The sequence below is a fragment of the Rutilus rutilus genome (assembly GCF_951802725.1).
Source record: "Rutilus rutilus genome assembly, chromosome: 11".
Classification (NCBI taxonomy): domain Eukaryota; kingdom Metazoa; phylum Chordata; class Actinopteri; order Cypriniformes; family Leuciscidae; genus Rutilus; species Rutilus rutilus.
Genome location: NC_140216.1, coordinates 21123958 through 21149331, shown reverse-complemented (window position 1 = coordinate 21149331; position 25374 = coordinate 21123958). Strand labels below are relative to the sequence as shown.

General features: G+C 39.6%; 1 protein-coding gene across 4 annotated transcripts in view; it reads right to left on the bottom strand.

Annotated features, from left to right (window-relative positions):
- Window positions 1-15217: 15217 nt before the first annotated feature.
- Window positions 15218-25374, bottom strand: part of cenpa (histone H3-like centromeric protein A) — a 65702-nt gene continuing 55545 nt past the window's right edge. For all 4 annotated transcript variants that reach the window (XM_084423714.1, XM_084423716.1, XM_084423715.1 and 1 more), the window contains one exon: window positions 15218-15658. In XM_084423714.1, coding sequence (XP_084279840.1) covers window positions 15530-15658 — 129 coding nt within the window. In that variant the 3' untranslated portion in view covers window positions 15218-15529. The remainder of the gene's footprint in view (window positions 15659-25374) is intronic.

The window sequence follows — 25374 nt, the reverse complement described above, 5'->3', positions numbered from 1 at the left end:
ACGCTCGTGCGGACGCGTCGAGTATAAACAAGGCTTTAGATGGGTGCGCGGCCTTTGCTCTCCAACTGCCAGCAGGACACAAATGGGCGGCGACCGCTTCTTCCAGTGGCGGGAGCTTCACATATCCTTTTTCCTCAGCGCCGTCAACAGATAAAGCGTAAACTGTACGTACACACCGCCGCCAGCTTGAGCTGCAAAGAAGCTCTGGCCGCCCTGTCAAGGACCCTTGTCAAAAAGTACGGGGAAGCTTGACGCTTTTGCCGCTCTGAAAAGTGAGTGAGTGCGCTGCTCTCTCTCGCTCGCTCTCGCTCTCGCTCTCTCTCTCTCTCTCTGCTCGTTGAGGCAGAAGAGCGCGTGAGCGCTGGAAATTTCATATTTTGGTATGAACATTCACCCGCCAGTGTGGCGGATAGCCTTTCGAGATTTACTCGCCAAACGGAAAATCTACCCGCATTTGGCGCTTGGCGGGTGTTAATTTCGGACCCTGACCCTGAGGGTAAACCTTAGCCGCATTCATCGTGAAGCGTGCAAGCGATTTGCAAAGATTAATATAAAGATTAATATAAAGCTTAATAAAACGTTACACTCACTTCTTCTGGAGGTGCAGCAGGAACACGAATAGTTGGTACCGATCCTTTTTTCAGGAGCAGCTTCTTAGCAAAACCAGCTTTATACTGACCCTCATTTGTAAAGCAGTCTGGTGTGAAATGATTCATGAAAGCATTGCAGTTGATCGTGGGGAATATTCCCTTTGAAAACAAAACTCAGCCAATGCGTCTTCAGCGGTTCGAATTTAGGAACATCAAAATGACTGCTGTGCACCCAAGAACAGAAGACCACAATCGCTTAGACGCCATTCTGCTCCAGCGTATCAACAATGGTGGACTATGATGACAGCTCGCTCACGAGCGAGGGCGGGTCTGTGTTGAAACGCTGCTGTCAATTAACAATCGTGGGAGGGGCGTCCGACCATGTGACGTCACACGGTCGAACGGCTTGATTTGAGACAGGGGAAAACACTGGATGGATTTAAAAAAAAAAACACTGGATGGATTTTTATCATTTAATGATGGTTGTGTACAGGCACTGCCAACACACATTTCAGTACAATCAACTTGTAAAAGTGCATGTACCATTATATGACCCCTTTAAATTATTTCACAAGACATTAACCCATTCACGCATGTGCAATGTTGGACTCAAATTCATATATGAAAGTGGTTTTCAATCCTGGTCCTGGGGACCCACCATTCTGCACATTTTGAATGTCTCTCTTATCTGACACACTTAAAGTACATTTACACACCAACGATATACTAAAAACAGAAAAGTGTTTCCTTTGCATTTTTCGCATACAGACGACAATGTTGTCAAAACAATCCCCATTTACAAAGATCTGGGAAAACAACTAAAAAATTTTGAATTACACATGCCAGGACAGTAGTTGGCGATGTCATTTTGTAAAGGAACACTTAACGACTAGCTAAAACTAGCTAAGACTGAAATGAACACTTACAGGCTGTTTCCAACGACCGGAGCAGTTTCTAAACACTGACTGAACGCAACGGTCTCTCAACGTGTTTGGGAATGATCAGTTGTAAGTATCAAATTACATTTATAATCGGCCTTACATACGTTAAGTGTGTCCCCGACTTAGGTGGTAAAACGAAGTTCGAAATAAGTGAACAGCGATATACTGTTAGCAGCTAACCCTTTTTTATGGCTTTCCTTTTTAGGGACGTGTCTTTGCTGAAATTAAGAAAGAACTGCAGATTGTCCCTTTCGTAGCTCAGGGATGACCACCTTCTAGGTCCATTCAGGATCTCTTGCCCTTCAATTTCAATCATCTTCCCTTGCCCTTCCCTTTTGGTGTGCAAAAATTTATATTGCATTTAGCTCCTTCCCCTAAACACACCAGCCTTAGATTATTCTCTCTGGACTTGTCTTTGTAGAGAAAAAAACTTCTACAGTTCTTCCAGGTGAGACTTGCGTCAGAATCTTTTTTAATATGCTGAAACGTAGCTAGCATCTAATTAAATCTGTCGCTAAATGATTTGACATCATCTTCCAATGAGTAAAGTCAAGTAGAAAATATTGATATTTACTTGCGAACGATCAACTTCAAGTCTTTTTAAATTTTTTTTTGGAAGGAGAGTGTGGTAATTCCTATTTGGATGCCAAGTCCGATTATGAATGTAATTTGATACTTATGACTGATCATATCCAAACGCGCCGAGTAAGAGTCAGTCTTGGATTGTTTCAGCTAGTCGTTAAGTGTGTCCCCGGCGTTAGCAGAAACAGTTAAAGAAAATTGGACATCCAAAGTGATGTGTGATACACTTAAGCCCGTGGTTCCCAACCTTTTGTCTTTGAAGTCCCCCCCTTCCTTAGGTTTTTTAGTTTTTCGGTTCCTTGCCACTGTTGCCTTTGGCTTGCTCAGTTGGGGATATTTTGGGGATATTTAATTTGATTTTATCAATCAATAAATTCCACTAGAAACAAACCTTGTTGTATTATTTTAATTTAATACTGTGAAGCTGCTTTGATACAATCTGTATTGTGAAAAGCGCTATACAAATATACTTGACTTGACTTGACTTGACCTTACATATAAGAAAACCTGACCAGTAATTATCAACTGGTTCCGATCAGTGACCGATCATTTGGAGCATTCCTAAAAACTACCTATGAAATGTTTTTTCATTTCTATATTTGACCTAAAAGCATACCCGAGAGAGAGAATAGAGGGCACCTTTCGTCAAAAAACTGACAGGTTTATTGCTTTATGGCCCTCAACGCCACGCCCCCTTTTGAGCGTGGGAATTTCCCACGCTAGCTCCTCCCACTGCTGTACATACACCGTGGGAAAATCGGACTTGTGGCACGCCTCCTTAGGGGTTGAACATCTAAAGCGTGGAAAAATTTCCCAGCGCATACAAGTTCTAAACGATATAAACTTTTTAAAGAAATGTACAATAAAGACATAGTCAGAGTGTGAGATCAGTGTTTTTTTATTTATTAAAGAAGACAGATGTACATTCATCACTTTTAAAACATCAATGAAATAAGTTAAAATTGCATTTTTCTCTAAAAGAGTTATTAAAAAATGAGTTAGTGTTATTTCAAGATGTTAAAACATTAAAACAAGTTTTTTTCATTTACAGAAAAGTAAATGTATCCATTTAACTTTCAGACAGTATTTGTAAAACTTTTACATAAAACACAAACTAGTTTAAAAAGTCTTACGTTTTTACATACCCATTTGTTAAAGGACTCAGAGTTTAAAGATACAAAAGTGTTTTCCTTGTGCTGGAGTAAAAGAACTTCCACACAGTCCGGAGGTCTGCCAGGTATGAGACTCTGTGAAGGTTACAGAGAGACACACGCAAGCTCCACCCCTAACCCCGCCCACAACAGATGTCAGCGTGGGAAAAAACAACAACCCCTTCGAGCTCCCAAATAGAAAAAGCGACCGGTCATCTCGGTGTCCGAACTTAAATGACCATAGAAAACCGGTGCAACGGCTCGAAGAGACCACACCCTCTAACACACCCCTCTCAAAGCTGAGAGGCCAATTTCGATATAAGGGCAACCCTAAAATGACATTCACACTCGGGGGAATCCCCTCCCTCCCTTCATCCCTCCCACAGTGACAGCTAGTGTTTAAAAAGGAGCGCAAACTTGAAGTGAAATACTACTTGTGGTTTTATTCAAGTAGAACAGAAAGGCTACGTCAGACCCCAAAACACCTGAAAGAAACATTGATGAAGCTATGGAGGATTTGACCTTAGTGCCGCTGAATAAACATGGACCCTGTTTAACTCGATTTCTCCATGAGCCGGCGGAGCGCAAGTGAAATACTTTCCACTTGTCTGGAGGACGTGCGTGCGAAGTCAGATTGGTTAATGGATAACGACGAGCGATTCACAACGAATACAACAGAGGATCCCAATTTGTTTTTTTTACGGAAAGGGATTGGATTTTATTTTATACAGGAGTATGGAGAGATTTGAAAGATGATGGGAGTGAACCGGTTTTCATAGCAGAGTGGGCTGGATTAACCACGGTTGCAAGATACTGACTTCTCGCGGATTATATAAAAAATAAACACCCAGAGGATTACGTTTAGGCCTACATACTTTTTTGGAATGGATGTACCCAAATGTTCGTAGCCTATTTCTGAGGATGAGCGTTTAAAATAGCCTACTACGATTTAAAATTCATGTTTCAATGGAAGGTTTACCTGTGTTGGAACAGATTTTTTCTAAAATCACGTAGCTTTTTTTAAATGGAGCGACGCATTTGGATCTGTTGATGGATATACGTACCAATAGGATTACCGGCTGCAACGAATGGATACCCACAGAAAAGCATCGATTGGCTGAATAAAGTGATTATTTAATCCTTTCTATGCAAAGTACTTTGAATTGCCAGTGTATAAAATGTGCTATATTAATAAACTTGCTATGCCTTGCATAGCAATGTAACAGGAGAAATTATATTTAATTTACAACTCTATGCTCTCATACAGGCTAGAACTGGCTCACACTCACACAAACACCCCACCACTTTTGGACTGAGCCCTCCAACGTGGGAAAATTCCCACGGTCCACATTTAAAGTTGTACTTTTCACAATCACATACAAAAAAGACATTAAAACAATGTTTATCACTAAAATACAAAGGGTGGTAAACACATTTGTAAAATGGTAAAAAAGTTTGAATTGCAAACATGTTCTAGAATTAAAACATCTAAAACAACATGTATTAAAATTATATCAAGCAAATATTTCTATTTTCTAACATACATTTGAAGAAAAGTTGTACTTTCACAATTACATAGTGTTTAAAGTCATTAAAACGTTGTATAATTTTAAAATACACGTATTTAGCGTTCATACATTTGTAAAATGTTAAAAACAACGTGCTTTAAACTTTTAAAAAAGTGAAGCAATGTAGGCCTATTGGGTAACAGATCAGCGAGTTGTTTTTAATTAAAGAAAAGTTTTGTTTTCCATATATATTTAAAACTTTTTAAAAACACTGTATAAAGTTAAAATGCAATGGTTTAGTATTCGTACATTTTACAACGTTATCTGAAAAAAGTTAGAATGTGGTCCTTCACATACAGATTTAAAAAACCGTTCAAAACAACATCAACTAAAATACAATATGCTACTAAAGTTTAGTTTTAAGTTCCGTATTATACATCACTCATCGACGGTAGAAACATGAATGAGTATAGATCATGTGTGAGGCCGAGTCTCCGCCCACCTAACACTAGATTTATTTATAATTACACTAAATAACAATTATAAAAATAACAGTTGTTTAAAAAAAATAAAAACTCATGTTTTAGTTAATTTTGGACTTTTAGTGAAGTTAACAAATATTCACTAAGTAGGCTAGTGCTATCTGTCCCTTTAGTTTTTCAAGATGGCGGAACGACATAGAAGCCTCCATGGACTTACCCGCCATGTATTTTTTTCCGGCAAGATGGCGGACCGGGTGCATAATAACTTCTGAGCGCTGTCTGCTTGTCCCAAATTTTAAATAACTTAACCGTCCAACTGCCTTCAACAGACCTTTCAAGGTTTATACTCTCTTGAAATTCATCGTTGAGAAAGAATTGAGCCATGAAACCGTCTCCAGCCCACCGAGACACGGCCGCTACCCAACACAGCTACGCAGCAAAGATGGAAACTTCGACTGAGAGCCTCAAAAGAAAAGACCCATTCTCTCCAGTTAAAAACCAACCAACCACCAAAATGAAGGACTAGATAAAGGTACGAAAGCCGTCCTAGAAGCGATAAAAAATCTCACTGATAAAGTGGATGGCCTCGGCACCCAAATAAAACAGACTGCAAAGACTGCAAAACTCAGCTACAAACCACGGAGCGGGAGGTGTCAGTGATTAAAAAAGACAACGCTATGTTAATGGAAAGAGTCCTGGAGTTGGAACGGTACAAGCACCGTTGGAACCTCAGAATCCGAGGGATAAAGGAATGTGAAGGAGAAAACACACGAGAAATGGTTGCCAACTTGCTGATAAAAATCTCCCCTGCATGGGCTCCGAACATCAACCACATCGTGGACTCGGCTCATCGACTGGGAAGACGTGAGGTGAACAGGACCAGGCAGGTCATCGTCCAGTTCACACAGAGATTACATCGAGATGCGTTGTGGAAGATGACCAAGGATTCCTCCATCTGCAAAGAACTGGGGATTGGATTTATCGAAGACCTCTGAAAGGCTGACAGGGAGGCTCGAGTAACGCTGTGGCCGAAGATACAACAAGCACGGGCGGCTGGGAAACGAGCTTATGGTGCGTTCAAGTCCTCCAGGGAAGTTCGTACGTACGAGGTGGGAGGTCGTGTTTACGACGTGAGGTGCGTTCAAGTCAGTTTCGTCGGAGCAAGATGGCGGTGTACCTTCTTTTAATGGATTACACGAAAATACAGCAAGGTTTGTTAGCTCCTGCTTATAGAAAATGAAGAACAAAGAATGCGCATCAGGTGTGTTTTTCTTTTTATGTTTTTAATTAACTTATGAAGCCAATGTAAACTGTATCATTATATACTCATTATAATAATAGAATTGTTATATTACAATTATATCATATTTTGTGCAGAAAGCTTACTTTGTTATAAATGAAAAAGCCTTACAATGTCACTGCTAAATACCCTGTAAGTATTGTGATATATATTTTACTATCACTTTTCTCTCAATTAAAATTTACCGTCAACTACAGACGTTGCATCCATTGATTCCGCCATGTTTCTCACTGACACGCCCCCAACTCGTACCGATCGGGGCTTAAAGAAAATCCCGAGCTCCCCACTACGACATTGTGGTGGTGTTCAAGTGCGTTCAACTCGTAATTACGATCTATACGAGATGACTTGAACGCACCATTACTACAGAGGAGGAGACGGTTACATTGATGGACACAGAATCACTTAATGAAAACACCTGAGGTATACTGATAGATAAAACCTAAAATTCACAAGCACTAAATAGGGTCTTTATTTCCCCTATGATAATAAGGTTGGATGGTTAAGTTATATTTTCTAAGATACTGAAGGGACACTGTCCACACTTATCTTTGCGGGCTTTCTGTCTTTTTCATTTTTGACTTCTCTTCAGTCAGTTAAACTTGTTACTGTTTACTAGCGGTTGCTAGTTGTTTAAAATGAATGCCGATTTTTCTTGTATTTCCTTGAATGCAAGATCCATATTGTGATGGCTTAAGAGATATTACTAAGAGAAAATCTATTTTTTTGTTTTGTAAGGGCGAGAAAGCAAACTTTGTTTTATTACAAGAAACACACTCAAAACAGGAAGATGAAAAATTCTGGACCAATCAATGGGGGGATAAAATCATTTTTGACCATGGCTCCACGAAATCAGCTGGACTGGCCATTCTGTTTTGTAACTCTCCTGGCAAATTGGTGGCCTCTAAACTTAGTAACAATGGTCACTGGCTAATCTGTGTTCTGAATATTGATGACCAGTATTGTATTCTTGCTAATATCTATGGCTTTAACAACCCAGCTCAAAATAAATTATTACTTACAGAGCTTTCAGACAATATTAAAAATCTAAAACTCACCTACCCACTTGCAAATATAATTGTGGGAGGAGACTACAATATGGTTTATGATGAACATCTGGATAGATACCCTTCTAAGTGTCAACACAGCTCTCATAACCCTGCCTTATCTAATTTCTGTGGCAATGATAACTTAGTAGACCCCTGGCGCCTTGTACACCCCAGTGTTAGACAATACACCTGGTTCAAACCGAATAGTACATTAAAATCCAGGATTGACTTCTGGCTAATTTCGGCTTCAATGATGTGTTCTGTCTCAGACTGCTGTATGTCAGCAGCTCCTCTGTCTGATCACTCGGTCATCAAGTTGGTCTTTAAGCCTCCTGGTGGCGGCTGCAGAAATAAGGGCTATTGGAAATTCAATTAATCTTTATTAAATTGTCAAGCATATTGTGATGGTATTAAATCTCTAATTACTGAAGTGATGACTGACAACACTATAATGTCCTATGTTTCAAAGTGGGAGTTTCTAAAATTCAAATTTCGAGAATTCTCTATTCATTTTGGGAAATCATTTCACAAAAATAACAAACTAGCAGAACTTAATTTAATTAAAGAAATAAACATTCATTGTAATAAGGCATTACCAAATGATAATGATAAACAGAAATTACTAACTCTACAAACACAACTTGATGAGATTTATCTCAAAAAAGCAGAAGGGGCCTACATAAGATCCAGAGCAAAATGGATTGAAGATGGTAAAAGAAGCACAGCTTATTTCTGCCGATTAGAAAAAAGACGGCAAGAGAGAAATTCAATTAAAACTTTATTAATTCAAAACCAACTATGTACAGATCCAACCTTGATCAAAAAGGAATTGACTTCTTTTTACAGTAAGCTATACTCGTCTACCTTCTCTGCGATTGATTCAGACTCTTTTTTCAACCATATTAAGGATCTTATACCCTGTATTGATGACGATTTTGTAGAGTTATGTGAAGCTGATATCACTATTCTTGAACTAGACAGAGCTGTAGAAAACCTGTCTTTAAATAAATCTCCCGGCTGTGATGGCCTTATTTCCAATTTCTACCTACACTTTTGGGATCTATTAAAAAATCCGTTCATTCTCATGTTAAAGGAAGCAACCGATAATTTATCTTTTCCGCCCACTATGAAACAAGGCATAATTACTTTAATCCCAAAACATACATTCTTGTTAACATAATTACTTCATACATTCCTATATGAACATGTTTGACCACGCTCTGTGACTATACTTTTTGCAAAAACTGTACAAAAACAAGATGTAAACAGCGTAATATGTAAAATGTCAGTTCAAACACTAAAACTGATCACTAGTGGCTTTTCTGTATTTGTTTTAAATGGCTCATGATGATGCATTTACTTTTAACTTTTAAGTTGACCTCTAGAATTTAGGTTTTACCAAAGTGTGGAACTTTGTTTAACAGCCTCGAGCTTGGATGAATATGCCTCTCTCAGTGCAATAGTCAGATGTGATTCTGTTGTAATAGTTTAACAGTAATAGCATAATAACCAGTGCAAATAGTAATAACATGTAATAGCATGCACTTTGTGTAATTCGTAGATAGAGGGAAAGTTGTACTAAATGAAGTATCAAGACAGAAAGACTATCACTTAAATTCTTATTTTTCATTTATTTCTATAGACAGCTCTCAAAGAAACGTCTTCGCCTAAAACACATACAGTCCAACATACAACATGTGAAACAGCGTTGTGCTATCTGAACAAGATGACTAAATCTAGCGGAGTAATAAAACCATCATTTGGAAACTTTTGTGTATTTATTATAAATGGCTCTTTTCTTAGTGATTTGGTCTTTTGAATCTTACATGGATTGCAAGGACACGTGTGATTCCTGTATAAAGATTATGTTTTAAAGCTAGTCCATAGGGTGTGTAAAAATACACCCAAAGAATTAAGCACAACTATTTACACACATAGCCTACTAAGTAGGAGAATATCTGTATATTGTAGATCTGTTTATTTGGGGTCAGAGAACATCCTTAGCTCATACATCTCTTTAATTTTGTGCTGGATGTTGAAGTGTTGGTTAAAAGATAAAGGTATTAGTTAATAACAAACAGACAAAAAACTTTAAATCATCATGAAGCCATAATATTAATATATAAAATATGGTATAATTACAGTTTAAAAATGACTTCCATAATATTTTATTTTAGTAAAGGTATGTCTGGATCACCCAACACAACGTTGTGCGTTGTGAGTGAGACCTCGCAAAGATTACACCGATATTAAGATTTCTCGAACATTGCGTGGTTGCCTGAAACTTGGTCATCAACATGCATTTATGTACGACTGTCATCTGTTATCATGGTTTAGTTGTATTTTAAAACACTGTTTTTCTTAAAAACGTATTTGGTAGCATGATTATCTTGTTTAATCGTGTATTCAGTCCATATATTTATCAGGTTGATATTTGTAGAAATAAGCAAAATACATTTATAAAACAAAAAGAACAAGTTAATGGCCTTGTGTCAGAACACAACACAGGGTTTATACAGAGATTCTTAAATTGAATTTACTACCTTTTTACCACCTATTTTACTACCATCACAATATTTTTACTACCAACACGGCTTCAAACTTCAACTGTAGCAGTGTTAAGTGTTAAGTAAAGTGACAAGTAACAATAAAACCGACGTAATGTTACTTGAAGGCATTATAGCCTACTATTCCTGCCAAACTTCTATGGTTGCAGTTAGTGTTACTACAGTAAATCCATGGTGAATGTTGCTGATCTGTGGACACTGATAGTTCATTCATGGCACAATGTTTCTTCCAGGTTTCCATGTCAACGCTGTTGATCCGTTGATCCGTGAGAGCCATGTCTGGGTCTCTTCACGTCATGCCTGCCAAGTCTGAGTCTGTTCACGCCACGTCGGCTACCGAGCCGGTGTCTCCTGACAAGATGGCCGCCGCCGAGCCTGTGTCTCCTGACAAGATGGCCGCCGCCGAGCCTGTGTCTCCTGACAAGATGGCCGCCGCCGAGCCTGTGTCTCCTGACAAGATGGCCGCCACCACACCTGAACCTGAGCCCTCAGCAGAGATGGCCGCCGCCACGCCTGAACCTGAGCCTTCAGCAGAGATGGCCGCCGCCACGCTTGAACCTGAGCCCTCAGCAGAGATGGCCGCCGCCACGCTTGAACCTGAGCCCTCAGCAGAGATGGCCGCCACTAATGTTGAGTCCTCAGTTATGGCTTCACTAACAACTATGGCCACAGCCATATGGTGTGTGTGGTTGGTGCACGCATTTGAAGTTCACATCACGTCTGCCGAGCCAGAGCCTGTTCACGTCACGTCTGCCCAGCCAGAGCCTGTTCACGTCACGTCTGCCCAGCCAGAGACTGTTCACGCCATGTATGCGCCGCCTGAGCCCTCAGTGACCGCGACACTGGCCATTATGGCAACAGCCATGTGGTGTGTGTGGGCTGTGCACACACTTGAGCCGGTGTCTGTTCCAGTTCCCGAGCCGGTGGTGTCTGTTCCAGCCCTTAACCCCATAGCTGTCCCCAAGAAAATTTTGGGGGGGGGGCAGTAGGGTCCTTGAAAGGACCATGGAGGCCGCGCCGCCATGGTCTCCTGAACTGTCTGGTCCACCCTGGTCTCCTGAACTGTCTGGTCCGCCCTGGCCACCTGAACTGTCTGGTCCGCCCTGGCCACCTGAACTGTCTGGTCCGCCCTGGCCACCTGAACTGTCTGGTCCGCCCTGGCCACCCTGAACTGTCTGGTCCGCCCTGGCCACCTGAACTGTCTGGTCCGCCCTGGCCACCTGAACTGTCTGGTCCGCCCTGGCCACCTGCACTGCCGGATCCGCCCTGGCTTTCTGCACTACCGGATCCACCCACGCCTTGCCACGGCCCGGATCCACCCACGCCATGCCACGGCCCAGGTCCGCCCACGCCATGCCACGACTCAGGCCCGTCCACGCCATGCCACGTCCCTAGCCCTGTCCCCCTGCACGGGCCTGGCCCACCATCCCTCCCCCAAGACCGCCTCCGCTCCACCACCCACCTGGACTTTTATGTTTTGCTGGGCGTCGGGAGACGCCCTTAGAGGGGGGGATTCTGTCACGGTTTTGGTCTGGTTTTGTTCTTTTCATGTTTGCTTCCTTGTCTGTCATGTGATCCCTTGTAGTCATGTGATCCTGCCATGTGTCTTGTCATGAGTTTATTGTTTGATTGTTTGATCATTGTTCACAGGTGTCCCTTGTCTAGTCATTAGTCTTGTGTGTATTTAAGCCCTCGTGTGTGCCATATGTCTTTGTCAAGTATTGTTTCCTGTAGTCTGCTGTTGTGCAATGTTCATGTTCATGCTCTGGTTTCTGTTTTCATGCCACGCCATGTTTTTGTTTCATGTTTTGTTTTAGTTATAAACTGCACATGGGTTCTCATCTCTCAACTTGCCTCCAGTGGATCCTTTATTACAGCCTAATGTTTTAAATACTACACCTTTGTATTTTAAAGGTTTGTACCATTTTAAAAAGTTGTATGTGAAAGTGTTACATGTCTGTGAAAACTGTTTGCCTATCGCTTACGTTTCACGGTTTTAAAGTTTAAAGCACATAGTTTTGAACAGATTCATTTTTTACTCCAAAACGCATTCTCAAACAATGATCAGATTTCTCCATTGGGAGATGTGGATTATCCTATCGAAGAGTGAATAAATCAGTAAGTTAGTGAATATTTGTTAACTTCACTAAAAGTCCAAAATTAACTAAAACATGAGTTTTTATTTTTTTTTTAAACAACTATTATTTTTTATAAATGTTATTTAGTGTAATTATAAATAAATCTAGTGTTAGGTGGGCGGAGACTCGGCTTCACACATGATCTATACTCATTCATGTTTCTACCGTCGATGAGTGATGTATAATACGGAACTTAAAACTAAACTTTAGTAGCATATTGTATTTTAGTTGATGTTGTTTTGAACGGTTTTTTAAATCTGTATGTGAAGGACCACATTCTAACTTTTTTCAGATAACGTTGTAAAATGTACGAATACTAAACCATTGCATTTTAACTTTATAAAGTGTTTTTAAAAAGTTTTAAATATATATGGAAAACAAAACTTTTCTTTAATTCAAATCAACTCGCTGATCTGTTACCCAATAGGCCTACATTGCTTCACTTTTTTAAAAGTTTAAAGCACGTTGTTTTTAACGTTTTAACATTTTACAAATGTATGAACGCTAAATACGTGTATTTTAAAATTATACAACGTTTTAATGACTTTAAACACTATGTAATTGTGAAAGTACAACTTTTCTTCAAATGTATGTTAGAAAATAGAAATATTTGCTTGATATAATTTTAATACATGTTGTTTTAGATGTTTTAATTCTAGAACATGTTTGCAATTCAAACTTTTTTACCATTTTACAAATGTGTTTACCACCCTTTGTATTTTAGTGATAAACATTGTTTTAATGTCTTTTTTGTATGTGATTGTGAAAAGTACAACTTTAAATGTGGACCGTGGGAATTTTCCCACGTTGGAGGGCTCAGTCCAAAAGTGGTGGGGTGTTTGTGTGAGTGTGAGCCAGTTCTAGCCTGTATGAGAGCATAGAGTTGTAAATTAAATATAATTTCTCCTGTTACATTGCTATGCAAGGCATAGCAAGTTTATTAATATAGCACATTTTATACACTGGCAATTCAAAGTACTTTGCATAGAAAGGATTAAATAATCACTTTATTCAGCCAATCGATGCTTTTCTGTGGGTATCCATTCGTTGCAGCCGGTAATCCTATTGGTACGTATATCCATCAACAGATCCAAATGCGTCGCTCCATTTAAAAAAAGCTACGTGATTTTAGAAAAAATCTGTTCCAACACAGGTAAACCTTCCATTGAAACATGAATTTTAAATCGTAGTAGGCTATTTTAAACGCTCATCCTCAGAAATAGGCTACGAACATTTGGGTACATCCATTCCAAAAAAGTATGTAGGCCTAAACGTAATCCTCTGGGTGTTTATTTTTTATATAATCCGCGAGAAGTCAGTATCTTGCAACCGTGGTTAATCCAGCCCACTCTGCTATGAAAACCGGTTCACTCCCATCATCTTTCAAATCTCTCCATACTCCTGTATAAAATAAAATCCAATCCCTTTCCGTAAAAAAAACAAATTGGGATCCTCTGTCGTATTCGTTGTGAATCGCTCGTCGTTATCCATTAACCAATCTGACTTCGCACGCACGTCCTCCAGACAAGTGGAAAGTATTTCACTTGCGCTCCGCCGGCTCATGGAGAAATCGAGTTAAACAGGGTCCATGTTTATTCAGCGGCACTAAGGTCAAATCCTCCATAGCTTCATCAATGTTTCTTTCAGGTGTTTTGGGGTCTGACGTAGCCTTTCTGTTCTACTTGAATAAAACCACAAGTAGTATTTCACTTCAAGTTTGCGCTCCTTTTTAAACACTAGCTGTCACTGTGGGAGGGATGAAGGGAGGGAGGGGATTCCCCCGAGTGTGATGTCATTTTAGGGTTGCCCTTATATCGAAATTGGCTTCTCAGCTTTGAGAGGGGTGTGTTAGAGGGTGTGGTCTCTTCGAGCCGTTGCACCGGTTTTCTATGGTCATTTAAGTTCGGACACCGAGATGACCGGTCGCTTTTTCTATTTGGGAGCTCGAAGGGGTTGTTGTTTTTTCCCACGCTGACATCTGTTGTGGGCGGGGTTAGGGGTGGAGCTTGCGTGTGTCTCTCTGTAACCTTCACAGAGTCTCATACCTGGCAGACCTCCGGACTGTGTGGAAGTTCTTTTACTCCAGCACAAGGAAAACACTTTTGTATCTTTAAACTCTGAATCCTTTAACAAATGGGTATGTAAAAACGTAAGACTTTTTAAACTAGTTTGTGTTTTATGTAAAAGTTTTACAAATACTGTCTGAAAGTTAAATGGATACATTTACTTTTCTGTAAATGAAAAAAACTTGTTTTAATGTTTTAACATCTTGAAATAACACTAACTCATTTTTTAATAACTCTTTTAGAGAAAAATGCAATTTTAACTTATTTCATTGATGTTTTAAAAGTGATGAATGTACATCTGTCTTCTTTAATAAATAAAAAAACACTGATCTCACACTCTGACTATGTCTTTATTGTACATTTCTTTAAAAAGTTTATATCGTTTAGAACTTGTATGCGCTGGGAAATTTTCCCACGCTTTAGATGTTCAACCCCTAAGGAGGCGTGCCACAAGTCCGATTTTCCCACGGTGTATGTACAGCCCATAAGTGGGAGGAGCTAGCGTGGGAAATTCCAAAAAAGAGGGCGTGGCTTTGAGGGCCATAAAGCAATAAACCTGTCAGTTTTTTGACAAAAGGTGCCCTCTATTCTCTCTTACCCGCGATCCACCTGCAAACTTCACATGGCTGTATCTAAGCAGATAAAAGGACTGAAATTAACTGTTGTCTAATTAACTTTTGATAATGTGGCACTTAGGAGTGTGAGGATATCAAAGCCCAGCTAATTTATGCAACAATTTAGCATGCAGTTAGCCATCCATGATCAAAAACTTAAAGATTTTTTTTTTTTCTGATATGGACTGCCCAAAACAGCAGCCAACACAAATATTTGAATAATCAGCAATACAACAAAACATCTATTTATTAACAACAAACATCCTCAGAAAAAGAACACAATCTTTGTAACTTTACAACACAGAATAAAATGTTTATATTACAATTCTAAAGAAATGTTTAAAATTAGTTCCTTTGTCACCAATACAATTCCATTTCATACAAACATTTGATTTCTATGGTTGCATATATGCAACAGTTTTAACAACTGATTTGAGGTCTGAAATAAAAGATTACATGCCAGGAAATATATGAAGTGTCCATACATTTCCACGGAAGAAAATTGGTCAAATCACAAAAAAGAGAGCGAAAACAGCCAACTTTACATATGTTCAACACCTCTGATTCGCCGGGCGAGCTGTATGTCACGTGGAAACAATGTCACCCTCTTGGCATGAATAGCACAGAGGTTGGCATCGGAAAATAGACGGACCAAGAATGCTTCTGCAGCCTGAAAGCACATAGAAGAGTAACAATTTAACAACTATAACATACTTTAGATGATTATAATTAAAGAAAAAAAATCTAACTCCTAGTGTGAAATGTGCAAAGGCAATGACTAAAGCAACTGCCATGATAAAAAAAATGTGTGTTGCAGGTGTGACATTAGCTGTGATAGAGTTAATCACAATTACACTTGCATTGCAATTACACAATTGTAATACACATGCATTTCAAATGCGTCTTCTGTTACCACATGCTTTTCAGCAATTCTGATTCTGCTTATTTCAGATTCAAAGCGATTCTCAGTTTTGATTCCAATAAGGTATAAAAAAAAAAAAATTAGTCAAACATTTAGATAACAAAGTAGGGATTTAACCCTGGCATCCTGGCCAAATTTGCCCATTGGCCCCTGTCCATCATGGCCTCCCATATACAATAGCCGTTTCTCAATACCAAGTACGCAAAGTTCGGACTTGAGACCTTGGTAGTTCGGACTTAACAAGTTCGACTCAGGAGAACGAACTCCCGAGGACGGGAGGACGCAAGTCCGATAATTCTGAAATGGAACAGCGGCGTACTTGATAACGTCACTCAGCTCGCTCTGGCATATACATCTCTTTATGTATATTGGCTACAAATAAAACAAAATATGTTATAAACCACCACTCTGCCTCTTTCATTTTCATTTAAAAAAATCTTCAACATAAATGGCCACACAAATGTGGTAATGTGGCAACGCAATTGATTATCTTCACTGCATATTTATAACAACACGAAATATAAAGCACAACCCTGACTCTTTTTGTTTTCATTTTAAAAATATGATAAATAAAAAATATTATAATATTGCTCATTAAAACTAACATTTAGCAAGAAGAGACAGGGTTGTGTCATTTTATTTTATTATATTATGTACATACAGTGAAGAGAATGTAGGCAACATAGGCTATAATAAAATATTTTATGTTTTAAATATATAAAATAAAATGAAATAACCTTTTTTGTTAAATGTAAGTTTTAATGATCAATTATAGCCATTATAAAGGTATAAGTAGCCTAAAGGTATAGGCTATAAGAAGCTATACAATAATAAAGCAAACGATTCAGTCAAACATAAGTCAGCTCTCTAGGCTACAACGTTAAAGTTAAATAGACTAAATAAAGCTATGAAACTTCACTTTGCCCTCAGCTTAACGTTTTGCCAGGGAACAAATTATAGATTAATGAGACAAATAAAATAAATAAATAAATAAATCGTCTGTTAGATATACAAAAGACTATTTATATCTCATGATAAACCACTAGACTAGAGGCATCCGAGCCAGCGGCAAACGTCAACTGCAGCACTAACAGAGGAAAGGCTGTTCTCGGCGGGGTACATGAGCACCGAGCGTCCGATTGCCTGGTTCTCACAACTCCGAAAACGTCAGATCAAATTTTCAAATAGGCGCTATCTTTATAAATAAACCAAAGATTTGAGCTTTAAACAACTACGAAAATTAACAAAATTTAATCGCCTGAAACACTCTTAAAACTACATTTCGTGACACAATAACAGCAGTATTTTTAAATTACGCAGGGTTTCTCCTCCGCTATTGACGCTTGCTGGTTGGTGTGAGATGCATTCTGGGATACCTGGCTGTCTCAAGTCCGCACAAGTCACCTCTCGATGCATCCTCGGTAAAAGGGGCGGATCAAGAACACATCCGGGGATTTGAACTGGACTTGGCTAGATGTGAACTTTGAATTGGAACAGTACTTGGGCAGCGACTGATGACGTTTCACAAGTCCACAAGAACTCAAGTACAGACAAGAACGCATATTGAGAAACGGCTAATGATTGGCTTCACCACTCTGCCTCCTCTCCACCAATAAGCTGGTGTTGCACATTGGTGGTGGTTGAGCCAATTCCCTCCTTCTATATAAATATAACAAATTATTATTATTAGGAATAACTGTACTTTATTACTTGGGGTTAATGATTGAACATTTTATATTTTGTTATACTTGGATATATTTTATTGGAATGAAATAAAATAATCACAGAAATTGTTAGTGCAATTTCTATGTCTTAATGATGATGTGACAGATGTTATATCAGGATGTCACAATGTGTTGCATTATTGACCTGCTCATTCATTATCAAAGAGCATTTTCCACACTTTAGAAAAATATTCCTCAAAAAAAAAAAAAAAAAAATGAAAGCATTGAAAATATCAAGTTCTGCCATGAATCTCACGATGGCACAGGCTGATAGGTCCTTAGTGGAATCTGCAAGCTATCACATCTTCAGTGCATGGTGAATGATTGGTCTGATTGGTCTCTGTTGCGTCTGTAGCCAATGAGCTTGCTGCTCAACATTTAAACACTTTGCTGTTAGCAAGTCTTGAAGTGCACTAACAGAGTTAGGTAAGTGAACAGTCTTTTCAATATTCCAGCATTCCAGCCAGCATTTATAAGTTCCTCAATTAAGCAAACATACACATGGTACAAAATCATGTTTGATGTTTAAGAAATTGTATCCCAATAAACAAGTCAAAGATGACACTATCCAGTTGAAAATGAAATGTAATCATATCATCATATGTATAAAATGTAATCATATTATTATCATAATGAATCATATTTATATTGTTTTAGGAAGATTGGTTTACATAAATTTGTCATAAGCTAGATGGTGCTATAGAGTTTTTCATTGTGAAAGTAGACTAAGACTTTATTATAAAAAAAATTATAAAATGCCGGGCAGTCTGGTTGAGGAACGACCACTCCCCGAGAAGACAAAGGAAGTTTCAGGATATTACCATTTTAACTCTCTCTAGTGAAATTAGCATCACAATTCGAGACGCAAGTCTCACCTCAGTACCATCTTAAATCTCTTTCCCTGGAAAACCAATTGAATGTTATGTATGAAAACATATAGTGAATATATCTATAGCTATACTAACTTAAAAATTACATGAGTTATAAAGCAAAAGGACAGTTTAAATCTCCACATTAAAAATGAAGATAAAAATATAGATAATAAAGAAAAAGAAAAACAAACTCAGGGCCCTATTTTAACGGTCTGAAACGCAAGTATCAAGCGCGAAACGCAAGTAACTTTGTGGGCGGGTCTTGGGCGCTGTTGCTATTATACCGGCGGGATAAATTACTCTTGCACCCGACGCAAATCTAAAATGGGTTGGTCTGAAGTAGCTTCATTATTCACAGGTGTGGTTTGGGCGTAACGTGAAATAAACCAATCAGAGCGACATCTCACATTCCCTTTAAGAGCAGGCACACTTGTTCTATAGCGGATCGCTATTATAACGGCGGATTTGCCAGGCAGGCGCGCGCCAGCAGCGGTTCACAGCCGAGGAGACCGACGTTCTCGTCAGGGCCGTAAAACAGAGAAGTGACATTGGGGATGTGAGAAACCCAGCCAAATTAACTTCGGTTAAACAGGCGTATGGTAATTTGGGTAAATGTGTAAACTAGATTTATGCTTTTATAATAAACTAACTAACTAACGTAATAATGTATGATTTGCAAAAATGGAAACTGCTGCTTCTGTGTAGATGAGAGAATCAAAGTGCATGCGCGTTGTGCACACGCTACATTGATTATGGCCAAGCATGCGCCCTTAAAATAGCATATGAATAACATGCCCAACGTGCCACTGACTTTAGACTAGGATTTTCCTGGACAGTGGCGGAATTGTTTTCTAAACCTGCAAATTAGCATCAGGGAATGTTTGCGCCGGAACACGCCTCCTCTTTGCGCTGAACCGCCCCGGGGAGCGCACATGTACTTCCTAGTTTACCGACGTGCGTCTGTGGAGGGAAAAGTCTGCTGTGCGCGGGTGCAAAATAGGAATGATACATGCGTCGGTGTACAAAGTCAATTGCGCTGGGTGCAAGATAGGGCCCTCAGTGTTAACAGATAATGTTCTGCAGGAACACACATTCACTCTGGACACAGTAACCGGTTACTGTCATTTCTTTATCCTGTAAATGTAAGAAACATCTTACATTTAGATTCAATTCACTGTTATTCCTTTACAGTTATTGCTCACTAAGGAGAGAGAACTCTCTTAACCACAACAGAATAACATCACAAGTTCAAGAGATCGCAACTTCAGCCCATTAAATGGAACCATCAAGACATTTTCAGAGACTTCACGAGACTGCTTTAACTGCAAAGGCATTGCAAGTATTGTACATTTGAACACTAAACAGTAGGGGTGTAACAATATATCGCAATACAAAAATGCAACTATGTACTGTGGAAAGTGACAATATGCAGCATAGATAGTTCACCCAAAATAAAAAATACTGTGAAAAAAAAGTTTTAGTGCCAGTACTACATTAAACTAGTATATGATGTTAAATATAAATGTATAATAATTAGGGCTGGGAATCGATAAAAAAATTTTTAACTAATTAATTGCACAATTTGCTGTAATTAATTGCATTTCCCCCAAGCTTGTAATCATCAATATTTAAACTTAGAATCACCTAATTAAATTAAACAACACAGAAAAAAAAAAAAAAGGAACAGAACATAGCCCTATATTAAAATATTATTAAACATCAATATATCAATATATTATTGTTTTTCAATAATCAATCAACATAATAAATTAAAAAAAAAAAAAAAAAAATTATACTAATTATCAAAATAAAATATAGTCCTACAAAGCTATTATTACCAGAGCATGTGATCAGAGCAGGTAATTTTACCATTGTTGCCCAGCATGGCTATACCAGCTCAGCAAACAGAAGTCTACTAACGTTACTGAGAAATTTCACGTTATTTGAGCGGACTTTGCTTTTCCAGTGCGTGATCGGTACATGATTGGAGCGTTTGGGCCGTTAACGACAGAGCAGAACGCGCAGCGCAAACACAGAGCGGAACATTGAGCAGAGAGCGCAGCAGCGCCCCGACACACACACACGGAATGGAAAAGACCCGCTCATGAAAGCTGCGCGAGAACCTGATCGCCGAACACGGAGGGGCGGGACGGCATATTTTCGGCCTTTTCAATAACGCGTAAATTCAATAAAAAAAATTAACGCATTAAACATCTCAAATTAATCGCAAAGATTAACGCGTTAATTCCCCCAGCCCTAATAATAATGCAATTAGGGAATATTTGTGGGTCCTGATAATGCCAAATATCTAATAATATAGTCTACATTATTTTAAAGGAACACGCCGACTTTTTGGGACTAGCTTATTCACCGTATCCCCCAGAGTTAGATAAGTCCATACATACCCTTTTCATCTCCGTATGTGCTGTAACTCTGTCTGACGCACCCACCACTAGCCTAGCTTAGCACAAAGACTGGAGGTAAACGGCTCCAGCTAGCATACTGCTCCCAATAAGTGACAAAATAACACCAACATTTTTCTATTTACATGTTGTGATTTGTATAGTCACAGTGTGTACAAATAACAAGATCACAAGATGACACATAGTCATCTTCTAACCGTATACATACTGGGAACTATATTCTCAGAAAGCGAAGCACTGCTACTTGGGCGGAGTGATTTGCTCGCAGCACCTGAGAAGACCCCTGGTGAAGAGCAGAAAGTTTGCTCAGAATTGCAAACGGTCCACGTGGAGGAACGCAGACCTGTAAACGCCCATTACCTCAAAAACAAAGAATCAGAGACTCCAGTATTCCTCTGCTTTTCATAGAGTTTGGAAGACTGTGTTTATGCTGTGCTGTTTACCTTGGAATTACCTCAGAAGAATTAGAAGAACACAATTTGATTATGAGAATGATTTTTAAGGTTAAACACTCATAATAGTAACAGAGCCCGTCTACGGAGAGCCTGCCCACTCCTTATTAAGTCCTATTGTACCGAATTTTGGTTGTAGTTCCACCAGAGTTCCACTGGGGGCGATCGCCCATGAGTGCAAAATGAATGGAAGTCTATGGGGCTAGACAGCTAAATTCGTCTCTTTCACCCGATTGCCATTGATAAATCTCAGATTTGATTGTAGGTTTTGCAAGTTCAACATGGGTTATAGGACGAAAGTTGAATAAACGAGTACTTATGTCCTTTCGATTTCTTACAGGTTGAGTTGTTGTTGCCCATAACACGCTAGCATTCTGCTAATGAACGCTGATTGGTCAGTGAAGGACTGATTACGACTAGAGATACCGCTTGATGGCATCGCGGCATCCGAAGCGGGACCAGAAACAAACAAAACAAAAACTCTTCTAGCACGTGTATTTACCTGTGTCAGCTGTGTTGTCGATGCCTCGAGAGAAAAGAAAGTGCAGAGCGCGAAAGCACCAAAGTGACTGAAGGATTGCCGTAAATCAGTATATCTGGTCGTACGATGTGTATGACGTCATTGACACTTTAAAAGACTTTTTAAAGCAAATAAAGCCGCTTTTCCACCGAAATTACCCGGAACAATTTGTCCCAGGAACTTTTTTCCCAGGAACCTTTTTTGCCCCAGACCGGTTGCTTTCTGCGTTTACACCGCGGTCTAAAGTACCGGGAAGGTAAACTGCGCGCAACTGCTCCTCCCAGTCTGCGACGGACAGTAATCAGTTTTGAGCGCCACATTTATAAGTATGGAGGAGATTCAAACTGTGCTGCAGTTATTGGTTTACTAACGAGGTAATTAACATAACAAAATAGACGAGCACTGATACTAAAGCGTGTTCAGAAAGCTCGTATGCGTATAAAATTAGACAAGGTATGTTGTGAGATGACTGGGACGAACGCGCAGAAATTTCCTTTTGCGCAAATACGCTTAAAAAAAAGCCTGAACCCCGTCTATCAATCATAAATAGTGACAGTCTTGTAAATAGTTGTTTGTTACCAACCTCAAAGCGCTATTTCAATCCTGTTTTATAGTAAATTTGTAACATGGTTTGCCTTGCAATAGATGACAATGTGTAAACATAATGACTTAATATTAAAAGCTGTGGCAGAAAAGAGACGAGCACTGATAAAGCGTGTTCAGAGCTCGTAATGCTAACGTTAGATATAAAATTGTATGTTATCAGCTATTGCGGACATTGGCCGTGAGATGGCTGTGACGAACGCGCAGAAAGTTTCCTCTTCCACAAATACCCAAATAATAAAGCCTGAAACTCGTCGCCAGTCCCCCAGTTTTTTTTTATTAAATTCCATATTTGCAGACAGACAACTTTACTACATGAAGCCACTTTTTAAAAGGGAGGTTAAAAATAAAGAAAATGCTGCGTGGAGTCATCCAACCAAAATGCGGCGTGAACATAACCAATCAGCTTGTGCAGCGCACAAGTCCCACCCCTGAAAGTTCCTGAACTTTGAAAAAGTACTACCTCATGAGCAGGGACTATCGGAGGGGGAAATATTTACCCGGAACTTCATTTAGACCCTGGTTCCTGCGGTGTAAACACATCGAGTACCAGCCCAAAGTTCCTAGTTCCTGGGGAAAGTTCCTGCGGTGGAAACGCGGCTAATGTGACTCTAAAAAATCGAACACCCAGCGATGTGTAATTTCTTTGCATCTCTTTTCGAATACAGCATTCAAATTACTAGACAAAAAATTATATCCTGAGAAAAGTGTATTTTGATGGGTATACTGCCATAGACCTCCATTCATTCTGCACTCGTCCTGTGAGCGCCCTCATATGGAATCAGAGTGGAACTGCAACCAGTTCAGAAGCCGGAAGTTTACTGAGAGTGGAAGTTCTCCCCTTATTAGACATTCTCTGATAGCAAGCATGTTATTGTTGCATAAACCTCACATTGTAGCTATTAGTTAAACTGGTGCCAGACTAAAGTGTGTGTGTGTGTGTGTGTGTGTGTGTGTGTGTGTGTGTGTGTGTGTGTGTGTGTGTGTGTGTGTGTGTGTGTGTGTGTGTGTGTGTGTGTGTGTATGTGTATATATATGTATATATATATATATATATATATATATATATATATATATATATATATATATATATATACACAGACAGAAACATGTTGAAATATGTTCTCTGCACACGCTGTGAGTTTGAGTCACTCGCACTGTGCATTTGAAAAGCAAAACACGCCAAACATTAGGCTTCATGTTTTTACTCCAATTTCATAACGTCATAACGAATGGAAACTATAGGCTATACGAATATAGGCTATTGTTATTATTTTATGCAGCCCTACACATATATGCCTACAAAGCACAACAAACCTGAGATATATATACATATATATACATACAGTGAGGAAAATAAGTATTTGAACACCCTGCTATTTTGCAAGTTCTCCCACTTGGAAATCATGGAGGGGTCTGAAATTGTCATCGTAGGTGCATGTCCACTGTGAGAGACATAATCTAAAAAAAAAAACATCCAGAAATCACAATATATGATTTTTTAACTATTTATTTGTATGATACAGCTGCAAATAAGTATTTGAACACCTGTCTATCAGCTAGAATTCTGACCCTCAAAGATCTGTTAGTCTGCCTTTAAAATGTCCACCTCCACCCCATTTATTATCCTAAATTAGATGCACCTGTTTGAGGTCGTTAGCTGCATAAAGACACCTGTCCACCCCATACAATCAGTAAGAATCCAACTACTAACATGGCCAAGACCAAAGAGCTGTCCAAAGACACTAGAGACAAAATTGTACACCTCCACAAGGCTGGAAAGGGCTACGGGGAAATTGCCAAGCAGCTTGGTGAAAAAAGGTCCACTGTTGGAGCAATCATTAGAAAATGGAAGAAGCTAAACATGACTGTCAATCTCCCTCGGACTGGGGCTCCATGCAAGATCTCACCTCGTGGGGTCTCAATGATCCTAAGAAAGGTGAGAAATCAGCCCAGAACTACACGGGAGGAGCTGGTCAATGACCTGAAAAGAGCTGGGACCACCGTTTCCAAGGTTACTGTTGGTAATACACTAAGACAGGGATAGGCAACTCCGGTCCTGGAGGGCCACTGTCCTGCAGAGTTTAGCTTCAGCCCTGATAAAAACTCACCTGCCTGTATCTATCTAGTAATCCTGAAAACACTGATTGCCTTGTTCAGGTGTGTTTAATTAGGGTTGGAGCTAAACTCTGCAGGACAGTGGCCCTCCAGGACCGGAGTTGCCTATCCCTGCACTAAGACGTCATGGTTTGAAATCATGCATGGCACGGAAGGTTCCCCTGCTTAAACCAGCACATGTCAAGGCCCGTCTTAAGTTTGCCAATGACCATTTGGATGATCCAGAGGAGTCATGGGAGAAAGTCATGTGGTCAGATGAGACAAAAATAGAACTTTTTGGTCATAATTCCACTAAACGTGTTTGGAGGAAGAAGAATGATGAGTACCATCCCAAGAACACCATCCCTACTGTGAAGCATGGGGGTGGTAGCATCATGCTTTGGGGGTGTTTTTCTGCACATGGGACAGGGCGACTGCACTGTATTAAGGAGAGGATGACCGGGGCCATGTATTGCGAGATTTTGGGGAACAACCTCCTTCCCTCAGTTAGAGCATTGAAGATGGGTCGAGGCTGGGTCTTCCAACATGACAATGACCCGAAGCACACAGCCAGGATAACCAAGGAGTGGCTCTGTAAGAAGCATATCAAGGTTCTGGCGTGGCCTAGCCAGTCTCCAGACCTAAACCCAATAGAGAATCTTTGGAGGGAGCTCAAACTCCGTGTTTCTCAGCGACAGCCCAGAAACCTGACTGATCTAGAGAAGATCTGTGTGGAGGAGTGGGCCAAAATCCCTCCTGCAGTGTGTGCAAAC